Raw genomic sequence first — 27,334 nt, 5'->3', positions numbered from 1 at the left:
TGTGAATTGAACTTGTTGCTAAAAATTAAGTAAAGCAGAATGCTACACCCATGGTTAAAGTCTATTTAAACTCCGTAAGTTAAGCACGCTGTAGCTCTCACTGTGCATTGCTGTGGGTTCTTTGTGTATGTATTTCTGCTGAGGGTAGTGGAAAGACACTGGTTGGTTTGCTTTTACATCTGTCAGGTTTGTATTTTATGATTGACTGTTAGAGTTGCAGCTGCAAAGTAGCTTGCAGATTCAGACACTGAAGTGTATGTGGGCACTGTCTGATACAGTCTCCTCAAAGCTTTGTTTTGTGAAATGGCAGCAAGAGAATTTAACTTCATAGTGGGAAGCATCCTGTGTTTTGATGCTTCTACTGTATTAGATTCCTAAAACCAAAGGAAGCAGGGTTGATAAAAAAAATTGCCCAATTTCTGATATTGTTTAAAAACTGGCAACAAATAATAACTGCTGTTGAGCTCTGTAGGGGCAAGGTGGTGGTAAATGGGTATCAAAGGAAGAGTCTGTGTCTTGATCCTTGTGGATGAACAGCTTAAGAAAATGAGAGAAAAGGAGACAAACCAATTTAAATGACAGAGTTTGTTGTTTGGGGCTAATGTTCTCATGTCACAGAAGTTTGGAATTTTACTATTAGTTGCTTGCTATGCTGCTTATTTCTTTTACAACTTCTTTTGGAAATATTTTTAATTCTGAATTAAATTAATTTTTATCAAGTTCTTAATTTTCTAGTATTTTTGACGGGGGAAAAAAAGATTTGTCGTAGTCGGATGGATGGTGTCTTTATACCACATTGTCAGATTAGTTATTTTATGGAATTGTCCTCCCCCAAAAAAGTCACAGTTCAACTTTGGCTTCTTTGTACAGTCTTAATGTGGTTCTGTATTCAAATTTTTTCCTCAAAGTAAGTGTGAAAGTCACAAATAACCCATGTATCTAATGATAGTTTTGTGATTGTTCTGGTGACCAGAATTATTTTCAACTATATAGAGGCTAATTTTTTTTAAACATATAGTTTGTGGTACTTCTCTTAAATTTAGTTGTCTGTTTAGTATTTATTTTTCATTATTATTACTTAACTTGTTTTGTGCTATGTTTCAAAGCAGCTTTTTATGATTAGGATGATACATAAGCTAAACTTAAAACTTGAAATTGGAAAATAGCATGTGGAAAAGTATGTCATGACCTTAGTGATTTACTTTTTCCCGATACATGAGTAAATTCTGTGTGTTGACAAAAGCAGATACCAGTTTTGAGGGAGGAAGAGGGGAAAGTACTGTTGCACTCCTAAGTTGCATGCAGGCAGAAGGGAGGATAGGAGAAGGCAGCATGTGTAACACAAAGCCAGACTTCAGGGATACTGTGCGCACAAAGTTCTTTCGACTTGTGTGTGTGTTGGGTGGAAGTGTTGGAGTAGATTATTGGTAGCTGTTAAATCTTCTTGGTGCTCTTGCCTTCCTGAATTGAGGATAACATTTACCAAAAAGTTTGAATTTTATTTTCCTTTTGATCTTGCGTGATTCACAGGTAGTTTGCTTGTCGAATCAGTGGATTTGCCTTTTTTTTTTTTAAAAAAAAAAAAAAAACAAACTGTTGCAGAGCAGATATTTCTGTGAAGAATAAGTCATGTTTGTGTCTCTCTTAGGTATTTTTTAGAATTAGAACTCCAGTAAACATTTGAATTTTGGAATTTGAAGTGGACTAAAGTAGGCATTTGAAGAGGGATGGACATGAGAAAAATGAGTCAAAGATGCTGTTGTAGGGGACTGAAATTGTTCTGACTTCACTGAAGTACCAAATGGGTACTGAAATATATCCAGGCTCATTTGTGTAGAATTGTAGCATTATATCAACGCAGGTTTATATTTCAGTCTATATATTCGTATTTTGTACTTTCTTGGTAATGTTCCTATGTCTTTGTTGTTCCTTACTGACATTAATCATTTTTTAAAAAAAATTATAATAAACTTCTTCCATAGTTTTATGTCATTGAATATGCTGCTTGTGATGCCACTTACAATGAAATTGTTACTTACGAACGACTTCGACCTGTGAATCAAAATAAAACTGTCAAAAAGAACACCTTTTTCAAGTGCACAGTGGATGTTCCTGAAGATCTGAGAGATGCGTGAGTAGCTCTGCACACTTTAAGGCATTCACAGTAGTTGAGCGGGGGAAGACCACACTTGGCTTATATTTTAGAGGCTGATTTACAGGCCCTTGAAGAACATTACAGGTGGCTGTGGCTGCAGTAGCTGGTTTAGAAACTATGGAGTGGGATCTCTGCTGAGATTTTTTGGGGTGGGGACAAAAAGCAAGTTCTGAGATGGATACTTCAGGTCTTGCTTTAGGTCTGTACAGGTGATGCACTCACAGTGGGCCTCTGGTACTGAGACTTGCCAAATAACCATGCTGGCATACAGTCCACAGAGAAATAAGCTCTGAAACCATGTTAAGGAGAAGGGGAATTTTCCAGTTTCTAATCAATCTTTGCTGTAAACTACTCTGAAACATTCTTGGTTCTGACCATGGTATTATATGTTCTGTTCTGATGCAGCTTGTTGAAATGACAATCGTTTTGTCCCCTTAGGTGTGCTAATGAAAATGCACATAAAGATTTCAAGAAAGCTGTGGGAGCATGTCGAATCTTTTATCACGCTGAAACTGCTCAACTAATAATACTGGTAAGTTGTTACTTTTATGTAAATGTTGTATGAATTTTCGTTGTATTATTTGTGGGAAGTATATAGCCAGCTCTGTGTGTGTGTGTAAAATGGTTTAACTTGTCAAGCTGTATAAACTGTGATTTAGTATAAGTAGATGTGTTTAAATTTAGTCTTTGGGGGTGGGCCTTTTGGAGGGGCTACAAGTACTGCACTGCGTACAGGTTAAATTTAAGAGCAGCTTTCAGTGTCATTCTTTTTATGATTTTTGTCATCCACAATTGAGTACCATTCTAATGATTCATGCAGACGGCTCAAAGCTAACTCTGGCTTACTCGCCTGTGGAGCAGTAGATTTCCCCCTGTACTGTATTACACTGTACACTTTGACCTACGGCTGGGTTTCCACATGAAGAACTGCACCAGTTCAGCACAGCCATTAAGGAATTGTTCACTTACATTCTTCTGTGACCGTTTTCTCATATTACATAGACTTTTCTCAGCATTAGTTTCTCTTCACAATTCTTTTTACTTAATATTATCCACCTGAACCTCACTCTCCAGTTTTCCTACTTCTTTCCTTGGCTCTGCCATTCAGACAGCAAGTGACAAGTATGTGTACGGTAGAATGACATTTAATTTATTTGTCTGGGGAACAAGTTACTGTGTCTATCCAGCAGGAGAATCTTTAAAATGTGCTGTGAGTGAGAACAGAAAATTGTTGGTTTGCAGAGGTGGTGCTGAATTTCTCATGCTTTGTTTTGAGGAAGAATAATGTCAATGTAAGTTCTGGAAGTTTAGATCATATTTATGATTTAGTTTAAAAAGGTTCCTGATTTATCCTTTAAATGCGGATATGCTTAAAAAATTAAACTTCGTGTTCTTTCTCTTTTGTAGTCTGCCAGTGAAGCAACAGTGAAGAGAGTGAATATACTGAGTGACATGCATCTGCGCAGCATTCGTACCAAACTTATGCTTATGTCAAGAAATGAGGAAGCTACAAAACACTTAGAAGTAAGCCATAGCTTGAAATTCTTGTTGCTTGAAACTGAGTGTGTAACTGTATGTTGCACTGAGTGCAGGTGGATGAGTCTTACTTTGTTTTCCCTTCAGTGCACAAAGCAGCTTGCTGCAGCATTTCATGAGGAATTTGTAGTCCGAGAAGATTTAATGGGGCTTGCTATCGGAACGCATGGCAGTAACATACAACAAGCCAGAAAGGTTCCAGGAGTTACTGCCATTGAACTTGAGGAGGATACTGGTACTTTCAGAATCTATGGAGAGGTAAGCGGGAAATGTTGTGTGAATCTGATAAGCATTTCACTCTGTATCTCCTTTGCAAGTGGTGAGGGCTGTACCCAGAATTAAGAACTGGAAAGAGCCGAGTAGTCTGAGTGTCTCTATGGATGTTCCCGCCATGGCAGCTTGTACTACATGTATGTGAAATATGAGACTTCATGGCAGTGGTGACCTCCGTAAGATGTGTCTTGTCGTAATCACTCCATGTGCTGATGCACAAATTCTGTGATAACTGCACTGTACATCTCCGTCAGCCTGAGAGAAGCATCGTTTGCTGCTACTGTACTTGATCACAGATTTTTTTTTTTTCCCTTCAGACTACATATACAGTTCTTGTTGGTTTTCCCCCTCCGCCTTTCTAGTTCATGTCTGTTTTGCTGTGTGGTGTCTGTTCCTGTGACCCAGTCAAATGTGTTAAAGCCTGTATCTGCTGCTTCTAACCCTTTTATTTTGGCAATTTAGTGCTGGCTTTGGTGAAATTCTGCTGGTTTGCACCAAGTTAATTCTGTTTGTGAGATGCTTACCTGATGTGCTTTAAATCTCGCAAGTGCTCTGAAATGTAGCTGGTCTTTGGACCATAAGAATGGTCCGTTCAGGAGGCATAAGTGTAGTGACAAAGATGCCCCTGTCTGCAGGACCCAGTCAGAACATTTCCTGAGGGGTTTTATCCTGTGTTACCAACTCTACAGGTGCCACCAACACCTGAGTCTCTGGTGTTGACACTTTCTACTATTTCAGGAATGTGTGGTCTTTGAATTATGCTCCATGCATGTCAGGAGTAGAACCTGGTGGTGATCCAACGGTCAGATGAAGTTGGTGTTGCTGAGAGAAGGACAAACTTCTGTACTTTCAGTATCTGAAGCTCTGTGTCCTTTCTTTGGAAACTTTAAACACTTCCAGGGTATCAGGATGGCAACAGATCCTTCCTTGATCCCGTACTGCCAGTAAACCACATATCGCAGTTCATGAAGAAGAATCAGACAAGTTTTAAATGCAGCAGAATGTCTAGTGTATTCCAGTTTTGATTTCTTTAATGTGAATGGTGTGATGGTGCAACTTGTGGAAAGCTTATGACTGTCACCAGCCTCTTACAGTAGTGCACAGCAATGATTATAAATACCAGATGCCCCCTAAATAAAAATGCCTTTGGACACATCCAGCCTTGTCCTTCCTAGAAGTGATAGCTGCTTCTAAAAAAGCCAGGCAACCTAAATATGCCACGTGACGAGGGCTTCAGCATCTGGGTATACTTGTCTGCTCTTTTTGCCTCTTTCTGCTGAAGCTGGCAAGCATCCAGGCCCTAATGGCTGAATGCACGGGTGGACGATTTCAGGCTGAGATGTGTAGGAGTAGTGATCCAGTGTCCTTGGCATTGTAGTCAGGGTGTGAGGGTCTCCCATAGCTAACGTCTTGCATACAGATAAAAGTTCAGTGTTGCTCAGGGCCAGAATCTTTGAGGGAAGGAATAGGGAGATACGTTTTGAAGAATGTCGGAAAGCTCTATGATTAGAAGGAAGCTAAACTGTATGGGATGCTGTTCATGCTTTTTTCTTTGTCTGGTCAAGACCACTTTGATTCTGAGACCCTTCCACATCTTCCTGGAATGCTGCCTGTCATACCTGTTACGGAGACCACAGTACTGAGTTTGGACAATGAGTGGCTATCCCTACATTTGAAATCTTGTGCCTCCCCCAGAGGGAGAGCCAGATCAGAAACAGAAAAGCTTCTCTTAAACTTTCGTTACTGGCAAAATGGAGTTGTGTTTCGTTCTTACGCCGTTGTTAGCAACTTGAGCTTCTTCCCTCTTGCACCATTTTTTAAAGATTCTTAACGGTATGATAACCATTCCTTTGGACAGAAGGATAGCAAGATCTTGTCTATTGTGGCTTATTCAGGGGACTGTTACTTGCTTTCCCTTTGGAGAAAACAAGACAACTTGGTTTCGCTTTGGAGCTTTCGTTAGCTCTGTTCCATTTAAACTAGGAGACTGATACGTCTCTTAGTTTCTTGAAAAAAGACTTGTATCCCAATGGAAAACGCTTTGTGCCCCTGCCATGACTTGGGAGGGCTTTCTCTTTATCTGCATGGGGATAAGGCTTTTCAGATGATTCCCAGAGGTAGTTTTGTTGGGGTTTTTTTCCATTTGGGAAGGTCTAAAAGAGCTACTGGGACTTTGGAGAGACTTTGAAAGTCTGTTGTGAGACTCCTGAGACATAAACACTGTTTGTAATAGGGGTGCACTCCACCAGCATGTAACCACTAGATCTGCATTAGTGACTGTTTTAAAAAAAATATTTTCCCTCAAGTCTGCAGCCATACAGTTCTTGTTTCACACTTGTGTAGAACTCTCCTGCTGCAAAAATGGTAGGTATAATGCTGAGTTTAGAAAAATACCTTGCATTTACTCTTTCTATTAGACTCTTCAAGTAGCGTGGACACGTCTTAATTGTTTGGGCTACTGTGTGAAGTAACCAGAGCATGAAAGTTAGAAAGGTAGTTACTAGTAACAGGAATTCTTTGAGATCTTTAATTCGTGTGCGTGCTGATTTTTTTTATTTTATTTTATTTTATTTTATTTTATTTTTGAGAGAGAGAAATTATTTTTCTTTCCCTTTTCTGAATTACTGACTGTGGAGAACTGAGAATGCGTTGTCCAAATCAGCTTCGCACGCTATCTCATGGTGGGGTGTGAATGAGTCGTACAGGTTGCACTTGCGTAAAAATTCTGAGTGCTTGTAGCAAAGTGTAGATATGCATATGGGTACAGTGGAAAGCTGCAGTTAACTGGCGGTGGTTTATTTTCTCATCCTGACTCTGCTTCTGTGAAAGCAGTTGGTGTTCCTTATCTTTATTTGGGAGAGAATTGATGAACATACTTCTGAGGCAGGACGTTGTGAACTCTGTAGTTAATTGTGTCCTGTAGGGTAGAGTTCATCGAAGGTAAAAAAAATTGCTACTGTGTGTTGAGATTTGTATCATTTTAGCAGTTGTTTCAAGTATGCAGCATAGCTCTCTGCTCCCTACAATGATTTCCTGTTCATCTGTTTTCTGTGCTTTGGTGCTTGGTTCATTATCATGAAATCAAATTCTTGTGTGTTTCTCTTGCTGTTGTTTTGATCTCTGCCAGAAATAGCGGTTTATGAATTTTTTTTTTTGGTCTTCTAGGACTTCCCTAATTTGATTGAAAGATGCAGGAACTGGTGGTACTTTTATTTCGTGTGTTGCCTAAAATATGACAGATGAAATGGCTGAGGCGTTAATGTAAAATGGAAACTGGGCTCAAAAGCTGTTGTTAATGACGAGATGCTGATATTTGTTACTTAATTCTGCACTTCTGCTGTTGCTGATTTGAAGCTTTGTTTGTTGTTTCAGCATCTGTACAGCCTCAGTTAACTGCCAATTAATTTCTGTCATTTAATAATAAAACTATGAGAAAGCATTTATAGGAGTTCTCACTGATAACCACTGACACTGTCCTGTCTTGGAAAACATTATAGATGAACTGTGTCCAGAAACCAGCATTCTGGAAGGAAGGTGCCTTGGTTGCAGCATTACTTGCAATGCAGAGGTGGTATGATTCGGACAGGCTCCGTAGTGGAGTATACCGTTTCGGCGATCACTGTAGAGTTTAGGTTGCACTAGTAGGTTACCTGCAGTTCAGGGTGCCTGCAGTTATGGAATGTGAAGGTGCTAGTTACCCAGACTTAGTTCCTGTAAGACAAGAGAGCGACAGAAGAGTTTCTGTAGAGACAACAGAGAGTTTCTTACCCGTAGGCAGTTCTGACCAGGCTTGGTCTGCTGCCTCTGTACGCTCCTATACCTTCCTGAGGTGCTGCAGCTCCTTTGAATCCCCAGTTTGCCCGACTGCTGCCCGATTCTCCTGTAGAAGTGCTGTGCTCTGAACAGAGCCTCCCAGCCTTTCTGCAGTGAGTCCTTTCCCTAAAGGTACAAGTGGGTTGTGTGCTGGGCAAGCCTTGTGAGCGCGCACACCTAGAGTAGCAGCTGCGTTTGTCACACCGGCAGCGTTTATTCACTGAGAATTGATGTGTATTTGCAAACTGCATTTGGTATTAAGGCTTGCTTGCGAAATGGATCTACCTGCTACAAGAAAGGTTCTGTGACTGATTTTGTTGTTTTCTTTCTGTTCTCTTGAATACTGACAGAACAGAGATTTCATAGAGGACAGAGCTTCTAACGGCTGTTTTATTTAGGCTGTTCTGAAAAATCGGCACCCCTTTCTTATGGAAAAGGCTGTAAAGGCAGCCACTGCTTACAGTGAGCCTGTAAAGCTCTGTAGAGAGGTTGTCCTTCAACCTTGGAAATGTCTTATCTTTATCAGATGACGTGATCTTTAAATACTGTCAAGAGGCAAAGGAGTCTAAAATTCATTTCCTTTGCCGTTTTTCTACATGTGGCCCTCTGGGTAGTATAATGGTGTATTACACATTAAAAACAACGTTAAAAATTGCAAGATAAATTTATATTGCTGACAATACTGATGGTAGCACAGTTTCTGTGGAGAAAAACTGGATGCTTCCAAAGCAGTTTAGAGGAAAATGCAGAGGTAAAACTATGGTTTTATGGCTTGCCCATCTAATCCTAGCCATGTAACTACTCATTGACTGTGAAGTCAGGTGAAATGAGATACATGATCCAAAGTTTCTTCCTTTAACATAGTACTCTTGTAAGCTGAGTTTTCTATGAATGCTGGTAGGATCTCTCACAAATTTTTTTTTTAGTACAGAATCTTTGTGATAATTGTTACTTTTTTTTTTTAAATACATAGACTCTAGATTTGAAAATTGTGTCTTTATCTTGGAAAAAAAAAAATTAGCTGATTTTCCCAATTTATGTCAGAAACTGCTTCAGGATAGATCTGTAAGATATTTTGTCTGGGGTTTACTTGTGATAAGTTACAGATGATATTTTTAAAATGTCTTGAAATAACATGGAAAAAGTTGTTTTATTCATTAGTGATGCTTCGCTATGCTACTGAATTTTGTCTCTGAGCATTTTACACAATTATTTCTTTAACGTTTAGTTGAAAACTAGATTAATCTTGTCTTTATTCCTCTCTTTTTGAAAATGAGTTTGAAGTTCGGAAGACTTGCAGATGTTGTTACAAGATTTTATTTTTAAAATTATATTCACAAAAAAACCCTCTTCTTTTTTTTTTTTTTTTTTTTAAATTCATTTCCAGACTGCTGATGCAGTGAAAAAGGCTAGAAGTTACTTGGAATTTGTGGAGGATTTTATTCAAGTTCCCAGAAATCTTGTTGGTAAGTAATACTGCTAAAACTTGAAAACTTGGGGAAAGGGAACCTAATCAGCATGACTGCAAAGAAGATTTAGGTGCCAGTGTGATATTTGATTTCTCCATTAGAGTAGAAAGTGATTAATCTTTAAAACTATATGTATCAGGGGATTATTAAGAAATTACATATATTGTTGTTGAGTAATACTTGGTCAGGATTTTAGCACTTAAAGTGGTTTGATTACAGACTTGTACTATCTAATTTAATGGTAATATTTGGAGTTCAGATTCTAGTTAAAAAATGATCTGCTGAATTGACTACTTCAGAGTGCTGAAACTAAATCCCAAAGTTGAATGTGGAAGTAGTGTGGCTGAGTTGCAAGAATGACACAAAACAATTCTCATGTTGTTGCTCCCTCCTGGGTTCAGATTGTTAGAAGTGGTGGTTGGATGGAGCTGAGCTGCTGTATAACTGAGCAGTGCTTCTCAGTCTCCTCGTCTGTCTAGGAATGGGCATATTTTGCTGTTTCAGCTTTATGAAGGTGTAGCTTCCCAAAACTTCTAAGTGCATATTATGGTAGCTTCTGGTTCGTAAGCTACCTAAAGGCGAGGTTAATCTTATTCCCTTTCAGGAGAAAAGCACGTCTTTCCCTGGCCCAGTCTTTACTGGGTACTTTTTCAGTTTCCCTCGTTCACCTCCTCTTAAGTGTGCCCCTTGTGCTCGCTGCGTCTGGCAGCCTCCTCTCTTCATTACCAGCCCGCAGGCGATGCCAGCGTGAAGGGAGTATTAAGAGTGCAGGGGTTGTACCTGATTCAACAGCAGTTTGGATTATCCAAAGGAGAAATTAAAAGCTGTGCTTTAACCTCCTATGGTTTGGGGCTTAAAGCTTGCATATTACAGACTATATAATTTAAATAATTCGTGTGCGAACTCAAAAATTACTTTCACAGTTTTATAACTTGAGCAAGTTCAAGTGTAGCATTTTGTTGTGGTGGGTTTTTTTTTTTAATAGGACCTCTGCAAATTATGTGTCTGATGCAGGTTGATTCATCTACCTAATGTTAAAGCTTTTTTTAACATTTAGCAAATTAGTGGTTAATTTGTACATGAACACACTTTTTTCTGTAATCTCATTCAGCAAACGTAGTTGAACCAAGGAACTTCATTAAATCTGATGTTTTACAGATTGGGAGTTTTGGGGAGTTTGGATATACCCATATAAGAATCATGGCACTAGTCATAGTAATGTATGTAATGAAAATGCTACTTTTAAACAATTACAATACCAATTTATGGCAAAGGCAGATGTCTTGCCCAAACCACCTGTGGTCGTACATACATATATGTAAGCAGACCTATTTAGCTACACTTTATGAAGACACCCAAGTTAAAAGTGTAGTGCTCGTTAATGACTAATTGAAGATACCACCCTGTGCCAGATGTGTTTCCTTCTGTACCAAGAGAGAAGAGTGCCATCTACTGAATTGCAGGTTCAGCTGCTGAACCTCCTTCAGACTGAGGACTTTTTCCCAAATACTGGCTAAACAATACACAGAAAAATGTTTATCACTATAGTGACTGTGGTTTATTTCAGTAACAGAGTTTATTTCCTAGTAACAGGATCACTGTGCAAAATGAAATTGTAGGCATACGGAATGATTAGCTGGAACATGTATTTTTTTAAGACAAAACTGTACAAAAAAAACCTACTGAGCTATTTGAACTGTTGAGGAAAGGAAACAATATTCAATGCTTTTTGCACTTCGTATCATGTTGATTGTCTGCTGTAAAGAATGTTCCTTATGGAGTCACACGCTTTTGGCTGTTACGGTTTTTTTCTCAGGGGTTCTACTTTTCTTTACTCTTAATTTAAACATAAATGTGTTTAAGCACCAGCATCTGTAGCTGGATGAATAAATGTGTCTGCATAACTTTAGTTTAGGAAGAGCTAAAATCTTTTCATAAGGGAGCAAAGGAGTCACTTTTTTGAGATTTAAACATACTGGTTCTGAAGAACCTTTTGGTTTAAATCCCACACATGATCTCAAAATAAGTATTTTAAAGGTAATCTGGGAAGTATGGGTAGTACTCATGTTTGTGGTAAAGGCAAAATTAAATTTCAGAAAACAATTATGTAGTGGCTTACCTTTTTTTTTCTGAAGAGGCTCTCAACAAATGTATTTGCCTATTAAAATGTCAGGATGAATTCATTGAAGGTGTACGTGGAGTCAGGGAGTCAGATAATTTTGATCTATAAAATTAAAATAGGCATTTGCGAAACTGCCATTTTGATCTGGTTCTATTTGAAACTTGTGTGTAGTGGTGATCTTCGTCAATGCTTGTCATTCTGTGCAGAGATGTGTGTGTGTATAGTTTAATTTTGGCAGTTTTCACCTCTTCTGGCATAGTGTGGGGTTTTTTGTACCTTTCTGAAGTAGGAGAAAACTTTGAAACAAACTGAACAGTAAAGGGGAGTCAGGTGGTTCTTAAAATTGTTATACATAACTTAAAATATCAAGAAACCCATTCAAATATTTTGCACATGGGTGCAAAATTAACCATTCTTGCCCTCTGAAGGAAAAGTTATTGGAAAAAATGGAAAAGTGATTCAGGAGATTGTAGACAAGTCTGGAGTCGTCAGGGTGAGAATTGAAGGAGATAATGAAAATAAACTGCCCCGTGAAGATGTAAGTACTTTGTTCTTTCTTCCTATGATTAGGTTTTTGTTTTCAAAACCAGTCACGTTGAATTTTAACAAATATATAGGAAAATACATGCAGAAAGTGAGAATTTCTGGGGTGTGACTCAAATAAGTTAGTGCTCCGTTACAGCCTCAGAATGGATCCCTTTCATCTCTGTATCGTTATGCAGTTTATAAATACAGCCTTCGTGGCCTGTGCACCCTTCTTTTTTCATGGCCAACCTGTAATGGTGGTGATGGCCATGTTACAAAAACGTGATATGGGTAGTTTTCTCGGATAAACGCTTGTGGATTGTTTAACAAAGCCAATTTTGTAACTTTACTGTGGATAGAGAGAGAGCAATTTTTAAGGTGCTTTCAGACTGGCATCTTTCAGTAAATTTTATATGAAACAATTCAAGAAAGGTGTTCTGCTGCTGAAGCAAGACCTTTTTAAAAAAATCTTTTCCCTATATGTACTTCAGCTGCATAACTAATTTAGGATTGGTAGCGTTAATAGCGTTCACAATTTGAATAGGTGAGAACATAAGATAAAATCTTCTGAAGGTGCTTCATCTTGTGAACTTGGTTTAATTAACTACCGGGCACTTCTTTGTAAACTATGGATACTTCTGCATACCTGCTGTGATAAACACACATGGCAATAGTGTTGCATGGGGGGGAATATAAACACTATGTCAAGTTACTTCAGCTGCCAGAATAAGTTGTTGGGAAAGCTGGACAGTCTTGAGTCCTTAACATAGAAGCCCCTGCCCTCACACCAGTCTGAGCTATTCCTAATGCATCTTTGCAGCCCAAGATTCAGTTACTATGTTTGCTTGTTTAGCTCACTTCTGTAATTTAAACAGATTTTTTTAATAATTTGAACAGAAAGCATTATTTTTGATGATAATGTACTTCCTGAAAATAAGATTTGATGTTTTGTTTCTATAGGGAATGGTACCGTTTGTATTTGTTGGTACTAAAGAAAGCATTGGAAATGTCCAGGTTCTTTTAGAATACCACATCGCCTATCTAAAGGTAAGTGTATTTCAGAAGAAAGAGTCTGCAGAGGAAACTTTGGTTGAAGCAGCAGAATTTTGAGCAACAGCTTTGGTGGGATTTGCAGTTGATAAGCTGTGTGTCGGGACTTACAGTTTGGTGCCTTGAACCCACCCCTCGCCCATAGGTGTTCTATGAGCCTTCAAATAGGTTATCATAGTTACTTAGTGCTGTTGGTGTTGAAAGGACTGGACTGTAAAGAACACTTGTTTTAAGTGGCATTTGGGAAGTTGTAGGCAACTTTTTTGTCTATGTTAGTGTCCTGTTGTTCTGAGGTTAATGCTCTGTTGGGATAGGATGGAATTTCTAATAGTAACATGCTAATACTGTATAGTTTTAGAACAGTTATCCATTTAGAGGAGTTGGCTTTGTGTGGAGCTGTGGTGTTGACAACACAAATAATGAGTGAATTTGAATCATATTACTTTGTCAGTTTGCTTTTTCTTAAATTTGACTAGAGAACGTGTGGTGAAGTGTGATTAAGAAGAATGATAATAGTTTTTAAAACAGTGTTTCTGCATGGTGATTGAAGAGAAAGTTTATAGATTTCTTGCAAAACTAGATTGGAGAACTCGTACTTGAATTCCGTTACTTGCAGTCACCTTCAAGGCAGTGCTCACTCTCCTACAGGAATGCTAGTTTTTAAGATGACTGGATGGACGATGGCATTTTGTGAAGGGAAGGAACATTTCTTTATCAGTAATTCTTCTTGCTTCCTTTTATGTAGGAGGTAGAACAACTAAGACTGGAAAGGCTCCAGATCGATGAACAGTTGCGTCAGATTGGTATGGGTTTCAGACCTTCTTCCGCTAGAGTTCCTGAAAAAGAAAAGGGTTACACAACTGATGAGAGCACCCTCTCCTCCGTGCAAGGCTCCAGATCCTACAGCGGAAGAGGGAGAGGCCGCAGAGGCCCCAACTACACCTCTGGTTATGGTGAGTTTTCTTTGAGTGAGGATGCTTTTGAATCCATAACTGTTCCTAGATTTCTGTGTGTTCAGCATAGTTAAGGTAGAATTGCCTTTTTTTTTTCTTTTTTTCTTTTTTTTTTTTTTACGTAGCTCAGAACACCTGAATAGATTTACATTTTTGTTGGAGTTTTAAATTGGAAAAATGAGCAAACTGAGCTCTGGTAAGATCTTGTGCTTCAGCAGTAGTAGTTCCGTTGTACAAAGCTGGGAAAGAGAAAGAGTTACAGATATTCTTCAGGAGACACAAGTTTTTTAAAAAAAAAAACAACCTGGAATTAGCATTGGCTGTTTAGAGGAGGAGAAAACAGACTTGTCTGTGATCACAGCCATCTTATGAACGTATCTTTGAAAAGTAAACCAAAATAATTTAAAATGGAGACAGCACAAAATCCTGTTGTTTGTTTGTTTGTTTTTAATTTGGTCAGGAATTAAGTGGATTTGTTTAAGATGTAGTGAGGTATTCTGATGGATTTTTAAATTAACAAGGAACTGCTATCCAGTTCCCTAGAGGTGTGCACATCCCCTTTTCAATTCAGCAGCAGCTCCCAAAATGGAGGCGGTCTGCCTTTGAATGTAGCTGTATTTCACAAAGAAACATAGAAGCTCCAGTAACCAGGGGAAGAAAAATCTATTTAATCAGTACAGTAAATTACTCTTGATAATCTACATGTAGCTCACTTCTGTTGTGAAATCAGACATGTTCTTTTGAATTTTATAGTCTGTCACTGACTGTAGTTTCCAGGATCGTGCCATGTTGGTCAGGTTGATTCTGATGATACTAGTGTTCGTCACTCATTTTTTACTACTTCCCAATGAATTGACTAAACTCTAATGAAAGTATTTCAGTTTGTTTATATACGCACAGACTTTCATTTGAAAAACTTACTTTACTTTTTTTTCCTCCAAAATGGCAGAATTGCGTGTTAGATCCATATGGGTGTAAATATTCCAGAATGGTTAGTAGGGAGAGTTCCTGGATGCTGGAAATAAATAGTAGGTGTTGAGTTTTCAAGTGGCGACAAGCTGTGTGGGTTTGGTTAGCTCAGAGACAGTGGGATATTATGGACGGTATTTAATATAAACAGTTAAATTGTTCCAGCAGCATTACAACAGCCAGAAGAGGTTGCTTAGCAACAGCCATCAGCTATAAGGTGGCAAAGTTGTCCTTGGGAATTTCAGAGAAGTTGCCTAGAAACTGCACCAAATGCCCGCAGTATACACACAAAGAGAGGAAGCACTGTTTAATCCGTGATCTATCCATGTACATACATCGCGGGTTTGGTAATCTCTGAGCCCTTATTTCACACGTTATTATAAACAAACTTAGGTCGAGAATCTTAGAAACTCTGGTAACTTGTGCTCTATCTGTATTTTATGTGTGCATATATTTTTATAAATGAGTATGTATATTATATAAAATTAGATCTACATCTATATAATTTTACAAGTATATATTAATAAATTTATCTAATTTTTATATTTTATCATATCTGTAACCAGCCATGCTGGTTGGAAGACTTCTGTGAGAACTTGAAACCAGATCACAATCCTGAATTTCATATTCATTTCCAATTTTCTTTTCCTTCTTGTACAAGGTACAAACTCTGAGCTCTCTAATCCCTCTGAAACAGAATCTGAGAGGAAAGATGAACTTAGTGACTGGTCCTTGGCAGGAGAAGATGACAGAGAAAGCAGACATCAGCGTGACAATAGACGACGTCCTGGAGGACGAGGACGTAGTGTGTCTGGAGGTCGTGGGCGTGGTGGACCTCGTGGTGGCAAGTCATCCATTAGCTCTGGTACTGCGTTTCAGATGTGGTTTGGATTTAGTTTTTGTTCCTGGCAGTTTTCTATATAACCTCTTACGGTTTTAAAGTGCTCTGGTTTTTCATCAGAGTGAAAACACATTGGGGTTTTAGTTGTGTGGTAGTTCTTTGTCATACACTGTGTTGTTAAGTGTTACTTATTTATCGTCTGCTCACAATGATCTTCATTTCCTTCCTCTACTACACACATGTAATAATGATGATATCAAAGTTTATACACCTTTGGTGTGTTACCTATGGCTGCCTTCTGAGTTAAGCTTATGTGTAGGTACAGAACGAGAGAAGAAACCATACAATGGAAGTTCTTATGTTTTATCAGAATTTGACTGCGCTAATTCAGAACACTTCGGTAGTGTCAAAAGTACCATGCTGCTGTGAAGTGAAAGATATTTTACACGTTTAGCAGTTTTGAGTAAAAGTTCTCTAAATGTCACCTTGGAAATCTCTGTGATGGAATAATACAGGTGCCTGTTGTGGTGCCTCAGAACACTTACTGTTGGGTTAGAGTCCCAGAGGAACCGGGATGAAATCACAAATGCTGCAGCTGGGTGTGTTACACCTTTCCGTAAAGTCGCTTTGTATTTTGAAACTCTCAAACGCAGATGTAAATCAGCCTGGAAGTTGTGTCATACGTAACTCCAGTGTCTTAGATGGAAACTTCTTGTTTGTTTAGTGCTTAAAGATCCGGACAGCAACCCCTACAGCTTGCTTGATAACACAGAGTCAGACCAGACCGTGGATACCGATGCTAGCGAATCTCACCACAGTAGTAACCGTCGCAGGAGGTCACGCCGGCGAAGGACCGATGAAGATGCTGTTCTTATGGATGGAATGACAGAGTCTGATACAGCTTCTGTTAATGAGAATGGTTTAGGTATGTAACAGTTGGATGATAGTCCCAGAACAAGCGAAGAGAAAACATGTTGTCCATGTAAGTGTAGTGAAACACTTGTTCATTTTTGTTAGTGACAGATCGTTGTTCTGTTAAAGGTTGCTGTCTGATTAAAGACCTCCTCCATGGCTCTGCCATGTTTACTGAGCTCCACTAGTATTTTCATGTGCCTCTCTTGTTAAAACTGTCTGACAGAGACACCAAAGACTAACTTGTTTCCCATTAGTGCTGCTCTTTTCATAGAAACAGCGCTGTTGGATCAGTGTCTATTTTGTCCTTGGTGACCTCAGTCCCAGTGTAGAAAGCTACTTAAGTAGCTGTTAATTTGCCTCTGCCCAGCTTCTACTTAAGTACTTTCCCTCGGTAAACTCTCTTGATATTCCCTGGGACAAGGATATAATCTGTTGCTTAACAATGTAAAAAAAAAAAAAAAAAAAAATTCTTTCAGGGGTTGTGGCAAAAATTTGACATACCGTTACCTATTTAATAAATCTGAGGTCGTTAAGCATATGCCTAAATGTTTTAATGAGCCAAGAGCAAAAAGTAAAACCTAGCTTTTGCATTATTGTGTATGCTTTCAGTATAAAATTATGTTTTTCTTTCAGCCTGTCTTATTTAGCCTGTCTCTGTAACAGAAGCCATTTTAACTGCCCCATGCTGAAACTGCTGAAGAATTTATTTATTTATTTTATCATCAGAAATAGTTCATGGTAAACTTTGCAATTGCAGATGATAGTGACAAAAAACCCCAGCGACGCAATCGTAGCCGCAGGCGTCGCTTCAGGGGTCAGGCAGAAGATAGACAGCCAGGTAATTCGAGTGGAGCTGTGGGTAATCTCAGGTCAAAAGCATGAGAGAATGTTGTGTCTGCTGTTTTACGTAGAGCTGCATAATATAAAAAGGTTACTCAATGACTAATAAGACTACTAGATAAAGATGAAAGACATTTTTTCTACTAGGAGAACTTACAAAAGTTCTTAATCTGCCTAATGACACTAATTTACGATGTCTAACTTTTTGCTTGGACATACGAGTTTCGCTTCTGATCCAGCTCTCGCTGAAGTCAACAGCCAGCCTGCTGTTGGGTTCAGCGGTCCGGGGTCGAGGCAAACGTGGAGGTTGGTGATTGCGCTCACTTGCACTGTGCGCTTGCACGGAACGGGACACAACCTTTTCAGCGCTGGCTGAGGCAGGGAGGTGGGGTGGCAGGGGGCGGGGGCCCTGGCAGAGCACTGTGAGGGAGCTCGCGTGGGAGCTGCCGGTCCCGCGCCCGTGCCGAGCTGCTGCTACCGGTCCTCGGCTTTTGTGAATTATTTGTAAGTCACCTACAAATCGAGGGTGGGAAGGAGGAGGCATTTAAACGAAATTGCATGTTTCCAGTTTTTTGTTGTTGTGGCTTGTTGCATTTCTTTTGTGTGTACTAACACTTGAAATGTTAAAGGTGAACTAGCTAATTTTCAGTATATTGCCTTATTTAGAAAATGCTTGTACATAAAGGTAGTAACAGAAGGTCTTCTAGATTGACAGGTTCAAAATTTCACCCGTATTTGCCTTCCCTTGTATCTGTGGTGCTCATACAACATTTGATTAACAGCAGCAAAGTTGTTGCATTGCACTAATTAAAACTTGGGGGAAGAAAAAAGAAAAAAAACAACCCCGACCGCCACCACCCCCCCCCCAAAAAGAATCCCCAAAGTAACCCATTACTTCTCAACGTTCTAGCCTTGTAACAGTGGTATGAGTTTATAAAGGGCAGAAAAATTAGGAATGGATTTCAGCATTCACTACTAAGAAACTAATTTCAGCCAGAACATAGAGGTTAGTCATCTCTACACAAGCTGTGAATTTCTCTTTTAAATCTAAGTATTCCAAGAACAAAACAAAATTCCCCCCCCCAAAAAAAATTTCTCAGTTCTTTTCCTGTTGATATCTTTGTTTGAGATACCATTTTCAGTTTGCACAATAAATATTTTCAAATACAACAGTAAGAGCATTGGTAGTTAGTTATACTGTCTTTGTGAAATATGCGCTGATTGAATCTCTTCAGAAATCTGTAGTAAGTGTGTAGTGAGTGAAAATAAGACAGAAGGAACTCCCCTGCCCCCCCAGTGCCAACCATGTACTGCAGCCATTCAGCTGTATTACTTGATAGACTTCGCTGTACGGTTTGGGTTCCTACTACATACACGAATATGAAGAATTGGTGTCTTACGCTGTGTGCGAAAAACCCACTTTCCTCTTTACATTAGAGCAGTTGGGTACAGCACCTCACTGTAAATGCAAAATTCTCCTAGTGCAGAAGCTCCCTTGGTCTGGAACGATTGTGCGAGGGCCCAGTTGTGAGAAGTCCAGTCCCTGTAGCAGGAAGTTCGTGTGCTGTGGTGGCTGTTCCGGCTCAGGGTTCACACACAGTCGTTCCCAAAACCAGAAACACAGCTCACCTGAATGCACGGTGCACTGGACAGAAGTGGCCGGGCCGTTCCACAGATAGCGCTTGCCAGCTGGTGAGCTTTAGCCCATCCAAGGTGCAAGTGTCTGTTTCCATTAGCAGCACTGGGCATTCGAAAGGTGGAATTGGCTCGTGGTTATGAGAGGGCGGGGTAAGACAAAACCAGGCTGCAGGGACCTGGGCTGAGGTGACAAGAAAAGCAGTCAGAGAGCCCCTGCCCGGCGCCCGGTACGCAGAGCCGAGCAGCGCCCCGTGGCCGTCCTGCTTTGGGCAGGGCTCACTCGCACAGCGCCGCTCCCAGGGCCTGGGCACCCCCAGCACACCCCCGGCCAGCGCGGTGTGTGGATTCTCTTTGCACAGCAGGAGGAGGGCGAGTTCTCTTGCCAGTTGCTTCATGAAGTAACAGAGATTTGAGCGCTGCTTTATCGTAAGTGATACCGCACTCTGAGCCTCCCCTAGTTCTCCTCATATTTTAACCTATGTTCTTTTTCTTAGTGTGAAATTCTCCACCCCAGTGACAAACGCAGTCTGTACTCTAAAGAGCCTGCGGGCTCACCTCTTCAGACCCACTACAGAAAGCCCTTACTTTTCAAATAAATCTTCCAAATTTATTGGACAAAAATTACTGTTTTGAGTCCACATTCAGATCATCACATTACCACTGATTTTAGTGAAAATTGTATTTAACAGAAACAAATTGACCCTTGCTATGCAGTTGATACCTGTAAGTGAAGGCCTTTTGTGAGATGTCTCCCAGTTAGCTGTAACATGTACAGAAATAGACTTATGAAGCTTAATGCGAAATGAGTCTTCTGATGTGAGCATCACTGTAATTTTTTTCCTTGAACAGTAACAGTAGCTGATTATATATCACGAGCTGAGTCTCAAAGTAGACAGAGAAACCCTCCAAAGGAGACGCTAGCCAAAACCAAGAAGGAAACGGTAAGAAGACGTTTTGGGTTTTTTTTATTGTATGTTTCCTTTTTCCTCTTCCCTCACAGCCAGACGCTGAAGGATGAATGCTTCATTTAGCTCACCCTCGTTTGACAACAAATGCATTCGAGTTCAGGAATAAATCATTAAAAGCAAAAATGGCCCAGAGTAAACAGGAGGGACATTGACTCGTAGGCTGTCATTGCAGACTTCAGTGACCAGTGTAACGCTCAAATTAAGTCTTTATGCGCTTGAAAATACTGCGCTTCCTAATGCAGCGTTGTGTAATAAAATGTGAAAGTCATCCATGGATGGGGCTTGAGAACTAATCCTGCAAACCCTTGATAAGCAGAGGATACCACACAGCATGTTCAGTGTCTCAAACTTAGAAAGAGTTGAGGTTACAAAGACTGTAGATTTGAGCTCTGTCCTCCTTAAAGGATCACAGTGGCATCACATTTAAAAATTAATTAATATTCCAAAGTGAATAAAGCCAAATCCCTTTACTTGTGAACTAACGTTGAACTTCCTGCCACAAGTTGGGTCTGAGTTTAGCGCAGTAAGAAAGATCCATTGCTACGCTGTTAACAAAGTGAATCTTGGGCTAGGCTTTGAAAGGGCTGTAAAACAGCTTTTCAGTTAACGTCTTCAGTAGCTTAGAGAAAGGGGAGTGGTGGATTAAAACATTCTGGGTGTCGGGGGGATGGGGGCGCTGTCTCTGGGGACCTTGGCACAATTTCCTGGGAAGTGCCTGGTGCAGGAGTGTCCGGTAAATGCCAGGGTGCTGTAAACGAGGATACTGGCACAGACAGCCCAGAGGGGCTTCCTGCTGCAGAGCTGCTGTGTGAGCCAGGGGGAGATCGAGATTACACCCTGGGTGTTTCTACGGGATTTTTAATACTTTCCTGTTTCTGGTTTTGCAAGGCAAAAGATGCGATTGATGAAAACAGCCCTTCCGAAAAGGCGGTGAATGGTCCTGCCACAGCTGCTGGGGATGAGCCTTCTAAACTACAGCACAGTCCTGATGAGAAGAAAGTTACTGTTCAAGAGGATGGAAATAATCAGGAAGAAGCAGTGCTGAATGGTGTTTCATAAACTGAAGTTCTTCCTAGTTTACAGTTCTTTTACGTTACATTTAAAATAGTGCTTGTATAAGCTTGCCAAAGATAGAATATGGATCGCCAGTCTTGACACCGCACTTTCAGTTCCTCCATTTTGGAATACAGAAAGGGGAGGGATCCTGAAGAAATCATATGTTAAACATACTTTGACACCTACTGTGTTATAAATATATCATCAGATGTGCCTTGAGATAGTATATGTAACATTTAAATAAACAAAATTGCTGGCTATAGGAAATGTTATTTTGTTTTCAAAATACGGCAGAGATGTGAGGGGGATCCCTAACATAATACTCTTTATGAAAGCATTAGCTGCTTTTGTTACATTTTTAATAATATGCAACCACTTCTTCACCTGAGGAATACTAGAAAGAAATGCAGTCTAAAATATTTTGCACTGAAATGTAATTTCTCCATTAGTTTAGTCTGGAAACTGGTCTGTTTTAATACATGTTTTTTAAATGCTGTATGTAGAGGAAAAATCTGCAGACCACTGGAATACATTTGTTAAATTCTCATAATCTGCAGGGATATTGGGTGACATTGGCAGTGACTGTTCTACATTGAGGCTTTGTTTGGTTTATTTATTAAACTGTACAGTATTTAAAAATCAAACATAGCTTTAGTTAACACTAAGCTGAATTAGTCATGTCCATTAAGACATAACCTGAACTACTGAAAAGATCAATTTCCAGAAAGTTTATTCTGTATAAACTACATATGTTAGTCCTTAGTAGAGTATTTTTATTTTTGTTTTGGTTGTTTGATGTGCAATATGTTTTTTTTGTATGCTGGTAGTAAAAGAAAATAAACTTTGATCTTCCATCTGTTGACTGTTTCTATCAGAAATCTAAATTATTATTGACTTCAAGGTTTTCAAGCTGTTCTTCACCCTAACAATTGGAACTTACTTGCGAGGCAGCTTGAACCTTTAACTCTTTTGTGAGAGTTTTCTAACACGCTCATCTTCCCTTCTTTGAGGAGATGATGTAAAACCTCAGTTAACAAGTCTAAAAACAGACTTACCTTGGAGAATCACGTACCCTGACTAACATATATAGGAATTAATGCAGATGCTTTTGACTGGGAAGCGGGCGGTGTGACGCACTAACCCATCTTTTCAGAAACAGAAGACATGGGCGTGGAAACCATCTGGGTAGCAAGGAGAAGTCGTAACAAGTCAGAGCAAAGTGCTAGTCCTGAAGTTGTGCTGACTTGAAAGAAAAAAGTTCTGTCTTACCTGATCTTGTCAGAAGTAAGGACAAAGCCACGTGTCCTGAGCCACCTGTGCCTCCAGCTGCTCTACCCCATGCAGCTACGGGGGAGCTGGGCTCGGGTATGTACTGTGTGTAAGGAGAGGGGCGGGTTTTGGTGCGACTTAAGTGTTGACACCCAAGGACCGTGTTCCCTCCTGGAGAACAAACACAGCCAAACTGTTACAGCTCTGAAGTGTGCACGAGCATCTCGACTGATATGGCAGCCACAGGAGCAGAGAAAATGTAAAAAAGGGGGAAGGAAAAAAAAAGCAAGCTGTTTAAAAAGTCAGTTTTAGTGGCAGGGAGAAACTTCAGTGCGCAGTGCTGTGCTGCGCAGGAACTGCTGCAGGGTGACAGGCCAGCGGACTTCTTGCCCCGCTTCAGGCTCTGTAATAAAGTTCTCCCCACCTCTCTGTAGGTTCTGCGTGTCCTCTGTTCCGTACTGCCGGCACTGATCCGTTCCGCTCTGCTGACGGCCCAGAGCCTCCTCGCTGTGCTCTGCACCACGAGGTGACCGGGCTGCAGAAGCGCAGCGAGGCAGCAGCCAGCCTTCCTGCAGAGGACACGAGGTACCGACAGTCACGCTGGGGGCAAGGAGAGCCCCGAGATGGGCTGTGCTGGGAACAGCCAGGCGGTGGCTCTTCCCCGGGCTGTACAAGTTCTACCGCCACTGCAGGAAGCCCGGCAGGAGTCCTGGAGCGGACAGAACTCTGGCCCCAGGCAGGTACTCGGAGACAGCCGCTGGGGTGCATTAGGCTTCGTGCAGAACCGTAACGGGCTACGGAAAGAGTTCCTGTTCCCTAATTACTATAAACACAAACCTAATTATGTGAATTCTAACTTTGTAGCATAGGGCGGTGTATAAAACTACAGTAGTTATTTTACAAATTTGGAATTTATTAAATGCTATAAAATCCATTAAAAACTGGAAGTTACTAAAAAGTCTGGGCCATTCCAGACCCATCAGTAACACGCAGGCAGATCAACCAACCTTGTTTTTCACAAGGCAAAGACAACCGTGTACATTGTTTCCTACACTTTATTTCTTCAGTCAGAGACAACCACACATCTGTCCCAATTCTTCCCATCAAATAAATCCTCTTGATTTTTTTCCACCTGCTCCCCAAACCAGTTCATCCTGGTAACTTTGGCATACAGAAGAACAGCAGCAAGAACTTTAAACACAGCTAGCTTAACGAAAATTAAGTAGCAGCATGTGAGTCTGCCTGTATCTGGTAACATGCATTGACCAAACCAAGTTACTGCTCTTTTACACTGAAAGTATCAGTGGCAGATTTTGCTGCTTAATAACATACAGCTATGAAAAAACTTTAAGCCTCTTTCCCTCACACATTTCCCAAAAAAGTGACTGAGTGGGGAGGGAAGTACCTCCCTGGGTTCATATTTCCAGTTGCATTTATATTAAGTCAAAAACTGACATTAGAACTTTTCTTAAGCCACTTATCAAAAATAATCATTTGCATGGACAAACCCCCTGATTTTCTCCCTCATTTTTTAGCTTGGTCTTCCAGTAAATCTTTAGCTTCATTGATTTTGGCCGCTACATATGGAGAACCACCTAGAAGAAAGATAAGCTCATGTCACATCAGATTAAAAAAATATTTTCTTTTTGTGTTGTTACTAATGCCACAGTACACAAGGAAAAAAGCGAGGGCAGGGTCTGAAAGTCACTCAAAGAACAAACAGCGCTGTGACTGCAGCCGTGCGAGCTCACACGTCAGTCACTGCAGCAGCTCGACGTGCAGACGGCTCCTTCGCGCTGCTTTTAGTTTATTGGCATGGGGATTTTCCTCTCCAGTTTTGTTGGTCACAAAGGAACTGGTCCCAAATGACTTGGCATAAAGTTAGTTGTGAATACAGAAGCGTTAAACTGACAGGTCTGCGGCTAAACCTTCCCCAAGTTCAAGGCCAGCGTAGGAACTGCTGCCGTACCAGCACGCTGGCCCAGGTTTTGAACACGACACACAAACGACTTAGGAAGGCACCGACAGAATCCACGTGCAAACGCACTGAAATTGTAACTGACCGTGAGGTGCCAAGGTGCATGTGTAGGACGGATACCACTTACGAGTACTAGGCTGGCTCCATTTGCTTGAAGCTTAATTTAACTTATGTAGGTCACGTAAAACATGTACAATGCTCCTAGGAGGCTTTGGATAGCGATTTTTAGGTTCTGCATATATTCAATAGTTAATTTTGAGGTTAACTTCCACTAGGTATTGCCAATGAAAGGCATATCCCAAGGATTACTTTGGATTTTGGTGCATAAAAGTAAAGCAGCGAAGTTCAACAGTCACTGTAAAGGAAGCCGTTTTACCTTTTAAGTAAAGGATTTTTAAGTGAGGATTAAAAAGTTAAATGCCAAGCACTAACACATGATTCTGACTCACTGAAGTAAACAGAACTTAGAGCAGGTATAGATGCCTTAAGTTACTACAGAATATTTCATAGTTCAGTGTCTCCAACAGAAGGCTCAGGCCTCGCCGTTTACGGCAAATTCCCAATGCACTCAACGGAACGCGAACGCACGTGGTACGTAAAGCGCACAGATGAGTCTGGGCTCTCATCTAAAATGCAGGTGACTTTAAGTCTCGTTTTAACAAATCCCATTTTAATCTGATACGCACAGAAGAGACAGCAAGGAACACGCTGACCTGCTGAACCCATCTGCTTGCTTTGGAGCATTCAAACACAAAAAGATGCTCCAAAACCATTAAGGCTTAAGGCACCCTAAAACCTGTTTTCACTCAGAGTTTTCTGAGGTTTAGTACCTGAGGCAGCCAGATGGCGGTTACTTCTTCCCCACACAGCTCTATTAATCTGTGTTAAAAACATGTATTAATTAACCAACAAGACTTAATTTACTTACCTTTATCTGGATGATTCAGAAGCATGATCCGTCTATGAGCTTCTCTAATTTTACTTCTGTTGGCTGTAGGGCTTTAAAAGAGAGAAAAACTGACTTAAGGGAACCTCATAAAATCCCCCAGATGTCTTAAAAGATGTCTTAGAACAGGGAAGCGCTCTCTCTTATCCGTAAGCTTGTTGGCTGACGTGTATGTCTGTCTTTTCCTATTACTGTCCGTAGCATGTAAGTCCTGCTGAGGGTTTCTGAAGTTTTTCCAGAACACTCTATGCCGAAGCAGACATGCTACAGCAGTCTGATATGGTGGGCGTCATTCACGTGGTTGAAAAGAAACACAACTATGTTCTTAACGTTTTTATTGGGACAACTTCCTAAAGGCTGGAGGAAAGAAAGTAAAATAAAATTTGCTCTTGATTTATTTTAAAAAAAAAAAACCAACAACAGAACAAACAAAACAACAAACTGTTTGCGTACAAACTTCACAGCTGGAAGTTGCCTTCAAACAGAAATGGTTCTTGTTCTGTAGTTTATTAGATAAAGTTGTGTATTTGGTCTTAAGTCTCTTTTAAGTTTTGGCAGGGATAGCCACCGTACTCGTATCGAAGGTATTCCAGAAGTGACGAATTTGCTCCACACACAAGCAGTGGGTTTGCAGCACCTTCGCGCTGCATCTGTCTGGCATTCACCAGCGGTGACAGGAGCCACAAGCCAAGGCCCAACCCCGCTCCCCCTACCCAGTCACCCCGAGGCTTCCTGACTACGGCTCGTTTGCCTGGACCTGCACACGGCCTCTGCACGTGCTAGGGATTTGCGGAGGGATGCAAGTCCAGCCCGAGCTAGCTATCAGCAAGCTAACGCGCAGCAAAGAATCCCAAATAAGTAGAGAAGATCCTGAAAGGCTGCTCCACATTCCCTGACCGGGCAGTGCCATTCCCAGGGGAAGCTGGGCATAGGACAGTCTTAAGCACCGAGATTTACGTCCTTCTTAAACCAGGCCAGCAACTAGGTACACCATAGCGTCCTTTTTACCTTTCCTTTCTAATAAATTTCCTTTTACCTCACTCCTAGTATTAGAGCTGCTTCTCGTTTAGTCATTTTGGGTTCAAATCCACCTCTGTAATAACCACTGAAGGCCTGAAAGAGAAAAACGTGTTAGAAAACATCAATTTTTAAATTTATCCGTTAAAACAACTCATTATTGCTTTAGTATCTGCTGAGCTTTTAGTCTGTAAGAAGCTTCTTTTGCACTTGGAATAAGAAATTCAGTTGAAGTAGAGTATCATTATTTAAACGAGTACTTAAACTTGCCAAAACAAGTTCTCTATTAGTTAACCACCACCAGAATTGCCGAGATTAATTCTGTTACTGCTGACAAAATTGTGTTGTGTTTAGAAGGAAATAACAGCAATGCTACACAGAGACAATAGTCTGTAGTTACTTCACCAAGTAAACTTCTAAATAAAAAGATGCTACTGATAAAAGAACAACTTACAGGTTTTGGTAGATTCTGAAGCGCTTGTTTTACTTGTGGCTCCATTTGCTTCATAGCTTTTACCGCGTAGCGACCTTAAAGAAACCAGTGTTGAACAAGGCTAAATATAAAATTTCATAAAGGTTTAGCAATTCAGTGCAACTGGTAACGTGTGGATTAGAATGTAGAATAAACTTTATGGAGACATAATAAAGAACAAACTTTGCTCTTGTTTAATGACAGCCGTGTTTCTCAATACAGGCTCTCCCCCAAAGAGTGCCCTGTATCTGCTAAATCCCTTAAAATTCGTCAGTCCTGAGGCGGGCACTGATAAGCACACAGGGTGTGCAGCGTCCTCCCATCATCTACCAACCTGCAAATCCAGCTGCCGCTATGGTCAGGCCGACTGCCACCACCGTACTGGCCTACACAGGGAAGACACAAAGCATTTGTTCGCCGAAGGAAAAGAAAAACCGCCCACCCTGCAGTCTCTACGGCGTCGAAAACAGCACGACCAGGGGACAGGCGGCCATTAACATCATTTCCTTCAGCCAGGCAGCAGGGCCGG

The 27,334-nt window shown here is 40.5% G+C and overlaps 2 protein-coding genes across 4 annotated transcripts in view; one reads left to right on the top strand and one right to left on the bottom strand.

Annotated features, from left to right (window-relative positions):
* Positions 1-21,977, top strand: part of FXR1 (FMR1 autosomal homolog 1) — a 38,204-nt gene extending 16,227 nt beyond the window's left edge. Inside the window, exons 5-18 of one of the 3 annotated variants that reach the window (XM_086468178.1) lie at positions 1,983-2,131; positions 2,594-2,687; positions 3,563-3,679; positions 3,779-3,949; positions 9,165-9,243; positions 11,797-11,906; positions 12,854-12,940; positions 13,689-13,746; positions 13,834-13,896; positions 15,527-15,730; positions 16,431-16,631; positions 17,379-17,459; positions 19,949-20,040; positions 20,956-21,977. In XM_086468178.1, the coding sequence (XP_086324304.1) occupies positions 1,983-2,131; positions 2,594-2,687; positions 3,563-3,679; positions 3,779-3,949; positions 9,165-9,243; positions 11,797-11,906; positions 12,854-12,940; positions 13,689-13,746; positions 13,834-13,896; positions 15,527-15,730; positions 16,431-16,631; positions 17,379-17,459; positions 19,949-20,040; positions 20,956-21,126 (1,677 nt within the window). In that variant the 3' untranslated portion in view covers positions 21,127-21,977. Of the gene's footprint in view, positions 1-1,982; positions 2,132-2,593; positions 2,688-3,562; positions 3,680-3,778; positions 3,950-9,164; positions 9,244-11,796; positions 11,907-12,853; positions 12,941-13,688; positions 13,897-15,526; positions 15,731-16,430; positions 16,632-17,378; positions 17,460-19,948; positions 20,041-20,955 lie in introns of all 3 variants that reach the window. The other 2 variants (XM_086468176.1, XM_086468177.1) reach the window with 2 other exon arrangements.
* A 1,452-nt stretch (positions 21,978-23,429) lies between these two features.
* Positions 23,430-27,334, bottom strand: DNAJC19 (DnaJ heat shock protein family (Hsp40) member C19). The gene is made up of 5 exons (XM_009961053.2): positions 27,140-27,334; positions 26,788-26,861; positions 26,353-26,429; positions 25,299-25,369; positions 23,430-23,987 (listed from the first exon to the last, which is right to left on the bottom strand). The coding sequence occupies exons 2-5, from the start codon at positions 26,839-26,841 to the stop codon at positions 23,917-23,919; spliced, it is 273 nt and encodes a 90-aa protein (XP_009959355.2). The 5' UTR covers positions 26,842-26,861; positions 27,140-27,334; the 3' UTR covers positions 23,430-23,916.

This window comes from Leptosomus discolor, chromosome 7 (genome assembly GCF_034619465.1).
Source record: "Leptosomus discolor isolate bLepDis1 chromosome 7, bLepDis1.hap2, whole genome shotgun sequence".
NCBI classification, from domain to species: Eukaryota; Metazoa; Chordata; class Aves; order Leptosomiformes; family Leptosomidae; genus Leptosomus; species Leptosomus discolor.
The sequence above is the reverse complement of the archived record's forward strand: the minus strand, read 5'-3'. Positions and strand labels throughout refer to the sequence as shown.